This window comes from Brachypodium distachyon, chromosome 1 (genome assembly GCF_000005505.3).
Source record: "Brachypodium distachyon strain Bd21 chromosome 1, Brachypodium_distachyon_v3.0, whole genome shotgun sequence".
Lineage (NCBI taxonomy): Eukaryota > Viridiplantae > Streptophyta > Magnoliopsida > Poales > Poaceae > Brachypodium > Brachypodium distachyon.
In genome coordinates this window covers 49,623,067-49,632,240 of record NC_016131.3, presented here as the reverse complement: position 1 = coordinate 49,632,240, position 9,174 = coordinate 49,623,067, and the positions used below count along the sequence as shown (strand labels likewise).

The 9,174-nt window shown below is 44.7% G+C and overlaps 1 protein-coding gene across 1 annotated transcript; it reads left to right on the top strand.

Moving 5' to 3' along the window:
* Nucleotides 1-4,806: 4,806 nt before the first annotated feature.
* On the top strand, nucleotides 4,807-9,131 carry LOC100821463 (probable WRKY transcription factor 61). The gene is made up of 5 exons (XM_010231674.3): nucleotides 4,807-5,196; nucleotides 5,663-5,737; nucleotides 5,957-6,580; nucleotides 6,697-6,810; nucleotides 8,055-9,131. Exons 1-5 carry the CDS (start codon nucleotides 5,137-5,139, stop codon nucleotides 8,967-8,969), a joined length of 1,788 nt encoding a protein of 595 aa, XP_010229976.2. The 5' UTR covers nucleotides 4,807-5,136; the 3' UTR covers nucleotides 8,970-9,131.
* Nucleotides 9,132-9,174: the final 43 nt, after the last annotated feature.

The following is a 9,174-nucleotide window of genomic DNA, read 5'->3' as shown; positions in this document are numbered from 1 at the left end:
GAACATGGCACTCCTCAAACTTGTTAGAGAATTATATGTCCTATGTGACGATCTATGACCATAAGATGCCACTTGCGACCAAATAGTTCATGAGAAATGAATATGTATTCTCATTAGTTCGACCACGTACGATGCACTTCATTAATTCCAACGTTAGAGAATCCTGAACTCGGCACAAATAAATTCAGAACTAGCGGAGATATTGACCATTGGATGCCACTTGTGCACATTTTAAGGAAAAAAATAATTCAATCAATAGGGACAGTTGGCACATGCGAGAGGAGGACTTCCAATACTGTGCACATCATGAAAGTTGACAGAAGAATACAAAAACAATGCATGTGTCAAGGGCTCATGGGGCCATTGGGAAAGCGACTTGTTTTCAAGCAATCAGTTTAAAATTGGATTATCACTCCAAAGTTCCAAATAGCTGGCTTCCTGCTCCTTTAATTCCTTTGTGTTCATCTGGACTGCATGTTTTTTTTTTGCGGGTAATCTGGATTGCATGTTATCAGGCACCACTTTGACAGTATCGTTGAAAAGGCCGGCCCCAAACGGTGCCTCTCCAGTCTCCATGATGACATCAATATTGTACAGTAGCCTTTTGTTGTTCAGATTTTTTTTCTAATTTATATGATAAAATATACTCATATAATGGATCCATGGTACACACTTTTTAAAAAAAAATTGCGAGGGGTTAATCAGCAATACACAGCACAAATTGCCCATGGATTGACCCCCTCAACCGTGCCTTATTCTCTGAAGAAGTGTTGCTTTCTGATATGAAATATACTACTAGCACTGCTACTAGGACTTGCATCATGGACGTTGTGCAGCCAACAAGGGCACAGCTAAGATAATCTCCCCTAAAAAAATGGATGCATGGCACATAAGCATGACATGGGTTGGACGTCAAGTGAAGCTTCCTTATGATCATTGCTACCACAATCAACTAATTAATTAATTAAGGGCACGTTCTTCCTGTCATGTCATTGCGCTCGTGTGATCGATCTGTCCTCTATCGGCCCAACTACTGCCCTACATGCATGGGTTTCTAGCTACTTGCCGAACTCTTGGTGACCTAAAAAGAATATTTTAGTAAGATCACGCAAGCTAGGCTGATTAAGCTAGCTAGCTCCTACAAGATCGCCATGTACGTGCACTTTCTGATATCATGGCCACACTACGTCCAGACGACTCTTTTGCAATATGGGTAGTATCACCAAAAGTCCAAAACCATTTTGACTCTATCATGTACACAGGCATGTCTTGCTTCCATTTGATGCAAAAGAGGCATGCAGCTTGCAAAGTTGCTGCATCTGAACATTATAAATATTGTTATAATTATACCATGCGCCTAATTTCTTGCTCTTCTTTATAAGTACACATGCGTCTCATGAATAATGCTTTCTTAAATTCATACATATGGAACTACAATATGACTCTGCCTTTAGAACTGCTAGACTGGGATTAATTTGCAGAATCAACAATTCAACATAGTCCCCTGTTTCATGTGCATACAGGTATAACCTGTCTACACACCTAAAAAAAACACATGGACCAAAAGTGTAATAACATAAACGGATAGCTTAGATACTCAGTCAAATACAATTTTTATTTGGGAATAACAAGATATAGGCATCGTATACAGAAGAACCTGCATTCCACTGAACATGGTAACCGTACCGTACAGATGCAACTAGTACTCTATCTCTACAGGTCAAATTGTCGCTGATTGTAACAGCCAATCAAAATTTTCGCCTCTAATCTTAAGATATTATGAACTGAGGTTCCTCAAAAAAATTGAGTTGACTTCTGATCCATAAACTGGCATACATACTTCAATACTCCATTGTAACAGCTTCCAAGTTAACTTTTCCTTCATCCAAGTCAACCAAGTGTATATTCACATGTGACGGTGAGAAAATTCACATACTAAGACATAGTACTTATTGCAAACAGATCGCAAGTTGGTGCCTAGCTTGGACTTATCTGATTGGGAAGTTTATCGATCGGTGTTAAATAAGTCAGAACCCCGTACCAGCCGGATGTGTTCAGCTGGGACTTGCACTCTTCTGGACGATATACGGGGAAATCGATGTATATGTGCACCATTGGTGAATGCTGATTGTTGTTTCTATAAAAAGAGCCTATAGAAAAATCCCCCCTAAAATGAAGATCCTTCTATGGTACCTCTATCGGTGGATGAGCTTATCAAAGACAATCGCGCAAAACTTAGATGGAAGGGGACCAACAAGTGTTTCTTCTATGATGACTTCAGGGGTGAAACGATTTAACGTTTGTTCATCTCATGTCCAATGGCATGTTGTATTTGTGGCATTTAACCTTCCACCACCCCATAATATTTCTAATATGTTTGAGAGGTGGTTTACGGGGTTGGGTAGATCGCTAGCATCACTTATTCTAGGGGGAACAGGTGCTGAATCAATCGATGGGAGCGAGACCGAAAGGAACAATCGATCTAGCGGAGGAGTTGTGACAGTGCGGAATTTCCATTCGGGAGTATGCAGCTTGTATTTCCATGAGGCAATGTGCCCAAATGTATATGCATACAGTTGTGGAAAATATGCAGGAAACCCATGATAGATTGGCTGTGGCAAATATGCAGGAAACCCATGATAGATTGTAGATATGACACAACTAATACAAACCTATACAGCTCTGTCAGTTTATTGGTCTATCTGAAAGGGCCAAAATGATCTTGTTTTTAATAAAAAGTAAGTTTCTATTTTATCTTGCAGGTTATCCATATGAGATGTCTCACTGGATCCGTACCACGTCCTGGCTACGGGCCGGGCGCAACTATTTATTGGAGATGGTCACACGAAACTTATTCAACTAATACAACTGACGTGCTAGTTAGAGGCTATGTAAAGCATGTGTTGTGTTGTGTAGCCCAACGTTCCTTACAAGCTATTGACTAGTTCGGACTTCTTTGTGGAAAAAAAACAAGTTGCAAACAGAAAAACCAGGCTAACAAAGGATGTGAATTAGTAATGCCAACTGTTACCTAGAAAAAATCCCTCAACTTTTTTAAGGGAAAAAAAGAAGAAGAAGCAAACTTCTTTGTATCACTAAGTAGAAGCAAACTTGAAGAACCCCATCAGTACAAATAATGTTCGGTGGATTTTTGTTATGTTTTTTTAACAAATAAAAAATAGTGGTTCGACGTCTACCTACTTGTTGAATTGCCGCAAATTTCAATCTCTGAGCCAAAATAACGTTGGGTACCTAACACTAGTGCGTAAAGTACGGGGGCGGGGAGTGCACAAATTCAAACAAAAAGCTTGAACGGCACTGCATATATACATGCGGTACCTAGTTAATTACCTATAAACTGCAGGCTGAGAACTACAAGTTGCTAATGACAGCCATGGACATGTGTCACTCTTCTCAGTTCTCAGTAATACATGCTCTGGTTCTGGAGTTCCCAAATGACAAACTGATAAGCACAGGTTAAGAACAGCAATGTTCTCTAATATGAGTAGCTGGGTAAATACTGAATGCATCCATTATTGTAGATTAGTGTAGGGACCAACAAAGATATTAATCATGTTCGTTTGCTGATGGCGACGAGAACCATGCATATACATATATACAAGTAGTCAATAGAAAATGAAGGTTTCAACGCATTGGGATCTAAAAAAAATGGTGAGACCAGATCCATGAACCTGTACCTCACCAATGGGATCTCCAGAAGAGGCAGCCAGAATCTCAAAGACCATCCCAAGCTGAAGCTGAAGTGCTGAACTACTTGCACGATATTCTAGGCAAATGGCACAACTAACTTTGGATCACAGTACTACATCCTTTCTTAATTTTCCATGAGATTAGCTATGATTAAGGTCAATGGTCTTGCATTTGATTAGTGGGTTGATATGTTGGTTTCCCGGAGAGAATAGCATACAAGTGGTCCAGTTTTGCTTGTGGAAGGGGAATTCTTGGATCTAGGAGATATATCTAGTCACTCATTGGTGAAGTCCAAGCTTTGCAGGCAGAGCCCAGTTTTTTAATGATAGATCTAATCAGCAAAAAAAGAAAACGGTATGACGTTTCCACAATTTTCCTAATCAATTATATATATGCGAGGCATACTTCATGCATCATTTGGCTTTCTGTGCGGCATACTTGATGCAACATTTTTCAGACCACAATTAGTTGCGTCCATATATACTACCCCGTACCTTTTACTGATCTATTTTGAACAAATCAAAACCATGCGGCCCTTCCTCGCGAAAGAATTCTTGTGAGACTTGCGAACGAAAGATGCATGTGGGCCTCTTATCCTCTACTCTGCCCCCGTCTAAATTTCAACACGGATAAAAGACATAATGTGGTTCCAGTAGATGTACCTCAAACAACAGAGAGAGAGAGAGAGTCAAACAAACGTACAAGAAACTATGACTGATAAATTTTCTTCTAATTAACGAAGTACACCAGACCAGCCCGGCCTACAGAACTGAAACTTAATCTGAAAGCGATTCATCAGTCATATATAATAAGTCGGCCCCGATCGACGAGTACTCGCAGGCCGGGAAGCTTCTTCATTAACGTACAGTACGTACGATGGATCGTCCAGCCAGCCTGCAGACGCGTCGTACAGTCTGGACACGCATCTTAATTACTTCCTAGCTAACAGCAACAGCAGCATGTTGCGCACGTTGAAATCCAAGTCTTTCCACGCCTCTGCCTATATATTTTTCTTTGATTCTTTCCTCTGCAAGTCACCAAGGACGTACTAAGAGTGCGGCGGTGTCTGACATTTCAGATGCAGACCGCCCAATGAACCTACCTGCGTAGGTAATGAGATGAGAGCACAGGGTTTACGGCTCATAATTATTATTAACAATATTATTATATTATGCCCAATTAGTCCAAAGAGGAGATGGAAGAAGATCGGCCGTATTGCTGGTCTTTGGTCTGCCTTTATAAGACATACGCTAGCCCGTGCAAGGACGACTGAGAGGGAGAGGCAGAACTGAAGAGAAAAGGGTTGGCAAGTCGATATCTAGCTAGCTAGCTTAGCTAGGGAAAGAGTTTGCCTTTCTCCAGCCGAATTAAGAGATCGAGCTAGCTATAGCTATAGCTGGTTTTCTGTCAAACGGCCAGGGGAAGATGATCAAGGGAGAGACCTGGCGGCAGCTTGGCAACCATGAAGACCGGTTGAAAGGCGAGGTTTGGGATCCATCGATTTTCTTCTCTTGATTTTTGCCCTTTTTAATTTTTATGCATGCATGCTCTTCAGACTTCATCAGAGAGTTTGATTATTTCTTTCGATAAGCATGTAAGATTGATATTTCCCATATGTAATTTTCTCTCGTCTCTTTGGATAGCATGTAAGATCGATTTGCGCATTTTAATTGATCCACATATGCAAGTTTTAGGGAGTTCTCTTTCGGACTTTGTTGCTATTCTTTCATGTTGGGGCTGAGAGTTTGGAGATGAGAATCTCCTGTCAGAATCAATCAGGGTGTCTATCTTTAGGGACCACAAATTCTCCGGTGCATGTAGAACAGTCAAAAACATGTGGACAAGCAAAGCGAGGATTTAGACTAGGACTGCACATAGCTGGTCATCACACATATGTATGATTCTGTTTACTGATCTGACTAATTTAGACTTTCTTGTTGGCGTGTTGCAGATGAAAGATGACCATCGAGTCTCAGATGACAGTTTTTTCAAGACATTACAAAACCAATCAAGCACAACAAAAGAGGTAAATACTTATTAAGCATGTTCAATAATAACCTGATCTTTCAATAACAATGGCTATATATCCATTGGCTACGTATATTTTCCTGTAGTTTTAGTTAATTAATTTGTACATTCTTAGGAGAAAAAAAATGAGTATGTCAACTAACCAATTTCCAAGATTTACGTACATATGAACCAAGATAACGAAACATTTATTGTATATGTGTTTCCATGGTTTCAGGTTCAACATGACAGGCTTGCATCCACAAGGGCAGAGATGGGTGAAGTGAGGCAAGAGAACGAGAGGCTCAAGACGATGCTATCTCGCATCATAGAGGACCATCGATCTCTTCAAAAGCACTTCAACGACGTTCTGCAGCAAGGACGAGAGAAGAAGCTCGCCGGTCGATCGCCCGCTGACGTCGAGGAGACCGAACTCGTCTCGCTGAGCCTCGGCACGAGCACGAGCACGAGCAGCAGGTGGTACACCACGGAAGAGAAGAGCAGTACCATTGCAGAAGGCCAAGGCAGACAACTAGGCCTTCTGAAGATTAGACAAGGAGCTGCAGGCATCTCCCTTGGCCTGTCAGCAGGCTCCCAATTATCTGGTGCAACTGATCAGAAGGTGCCCCGGCCGGATGTGCTGCTGAGCTTGAGCCCTGAAGGCAGCTCTGAGGAGACAGCCAAGGATGCCGACGACACAACGGCGTCGATGGAACAGTGGCCTGCGCCGAGCCAAACGGCCAAGAGCTCGAGGAGTGGGGCCGGCACCGGCGGCACGGAAACCGAGGATGAGGTAGCCCCACAGGCGCCAATGGTCAAGAAGGCCAGGGTCTCAGTGAGGGCAAGGTGTGACGCACCAACGGTACGCGTATATATATAACACAAGTAGAAAAAAAATAAGTGTTGTGTCTTGCCTAGCTAATAGTAGGAGTTCTGTGGTGAGGAAATTAGTGTATGATGATGAGTATTGCTGTTCAGATGAATGATGGGTGCCAGTGGAGGAAGTATGGTCAGAAGATATCCAAGGGGAACCCGTGCCCGCGCGCCTACTACCGGTGCACCGTCGCAGCAGGATGCCCAGTTAGGAAGCAGGTACATATCCAATTATCCATGATCCATATCAAACAATGAGATACTCGTATTTTGATAAGGCCGCCGATCGAAATACTACTACAATTGAAGCTCAAAATATTGCAATTTTACTTACGAGTGTGAATTTTTACTTGCAACAAATTGATGCCATTATACAGTTTCCGTTAGAAGTCTAGATAATAATGCATTGGTAAAATTCAGTTCACTTTTTGAGGAAAGCTTCAGGGCGATAATAATGTAACGAACATTCGGCATCTAAGTGGTCTCCTGAACTTCCAAATTGAATTCATCCATTGGGTTCAGATGTCAGAAATCCTTCGTTTAGCCCATGAATCGCCAACCGCAATTCACGAGGTAAATCAAACGCTTATGTCCAACGAACTCGTCCGTAAACACGATCACAACCAGACGAATAAAATCCCGCATCTAAACCCGCAATTCAAGCAATCGAGGGCTAGGACCAGTGCGGGGATCAGAATCAAATTCCGATATATAGAGCGCGGGCGAGGGATCGGAGCCTGACCTGATCACGATCGAGGGCCGGAGCCGCAGGGGAGGCAGGCAGGGCTTCAGAAGGGCCCCGCGCGCGTAAGCCTGGCTGCGCCGCTCCTGCCGCCGTCCCCCGTCCGGTGGTACTCTCCAGCGGCGCGCGTGGACGCTAGCGGTAGGGTTCTCTTCTCTCCTCCCTTTTCTCCGGCGTCGCTCCCGACTTCCCGGCCGGCGGCGCGCGCCAGTAGATCACATTGGGGTTTTAGATGTACTGCTAGGAAGATGGACCTTGAAATGGTCGTTGGTGGGCTTTGGAAACACCATGGGCTGTGTTTGTACTTGGGCTGGGGCAGCCGTGGCCACATGGGATGCTTAGTTTCAAGTTTTCCAAAAGTTTAAAAGTTTCTGTCAAAAAATGGGTGGAATATATCCATCTAATTTGATTATGCAGTGGATCGAGAACGATCTGATTTTCTGTCAAAAAAAAGAAAAAAAAAGAGAACAATCTGAATTGGCTGAAACAAATGCACGATCCTCACACTGTCATCTTACATGATACCGAAGAGATGGAATAGGCAGACAGTATTTGGAGGGGACAGTTGTCAATTTTCTGGCACGCCTATATCACTTTGTCGATTTCCTTCTAATTTGTTACTAGTTTGGAGAGTTTATGGACGAACAAACTTTTGATCAGCTAGATCTACGGATTCATCTCTTCTTGCATTTTCATTGACATTTTGGTTCCTCTTGTCCAGGTGCAGAGATGCGCGGAGGACATGTCGATCCTGATCAGCACGTACGAGGGGAGGCACAATCACCCGCTGTCCGCCTCCGCCTCCGCCATGGCCTCCACCACCTCCGCCGCCGCCTCCATGCTCCTCTCCGGAAGCTCCTCTTCCTCCCCCGGCCTATTATTCCCCTCCCCCAGCCTCAGCTTCGGCGGCCTCCCGGCGACGTCCATCACCGCCGCCCCATCCGCCTCGTCTCACCCCACCATCACCCTCGACCTCACCTCGCCGCCAACACCGGCCACCGCCTCTCACTCTCACTCGCCCTTCTCCTTCAGCAGCAGCAGATTCTCCTCCAGCTTATTATTCAACGGCAGCGGTGGCAGTTCTAGGTACCCTCCGTCGACGAGCTTCTCCTTCTCCGGCTCCGGTTCCACCAACGCTACTACTACCGCGGCATGGCCGGCCACGGGCGGGTACTTGAGCTACGGGCAATCACCGCCGTCGTTGTCAGGATCCTCGTCCTACAACAACGCCGGCAATGGCAATGGCATCGTTGTCCAAGGAAGGCAATTGCAGTTGCAGCAGCAAGGCGGCTCAACGTCAGCGGCACTGTACCAGCAGCAGCGGCTGGCAGTGGTGCCGCCGCAGGTGGACACGATCGCGAAGGTGATCACGTCGGACCCAGGGTTCCACACGGCGCTCGCAGCTGCCATCACGTCGTACGTCGGCACTACTAAGCCGGCGGTGACGCCACCGACGGGAGGAGGAGGGCTCGAGTGGGGGGAGCACCTCGGGCTGGGGCCGGCATCAGCATCGGCGGTGGAGAGCGGGAAGGCGCCCTTCTTGCAGCCGTCGCGGGCATTGTCAGGCTCGACGAGTGGCACTGCTTCCATGTCTCCGGTGAAGAACAGGGAGCACACATTAGCTGAAGGTTTATGAATGGATTTTTAGTGCTGGAGTTTGATCATTTAATTGGTGGTGCAGATGTATATATGATCCCATATATGTATATCCTAACCGTAGCATAAAGATGTGTTGATTACATTGATCATCCAGTGTAAACATGCAAAGCAGATAATTTAACATTTTGAGTTTTGTGGATTGGCATTTAGCACAGAATGATGAGTTCTTCCAACATGATGCA

Bases quoted from the DNA above. Each gene is read 5' to 3' on its own strand.
- LOC100821463 (XM_010231674.3), top strand. From the start codon at position 5,137: ATGATCAAGGGAGAGACCTGGCGGCAGCTTGGCAACCATGAAGACCGG. The intron at 5,197-5,662 runs GTTTGGGATCCA...GGCGTGTTGCAG, and splicing joins AAGACCGGTTGAAAGGCGAG to ATGAAAGATGACCATCGAGT. The intron at 6,581-6,696 runs GTACGCGTATAT...ATTGCTGTTCAG, and splicing joins CAAGGTGTGACGCACCAACG to ATGAATGATGGGTGCCAGTG.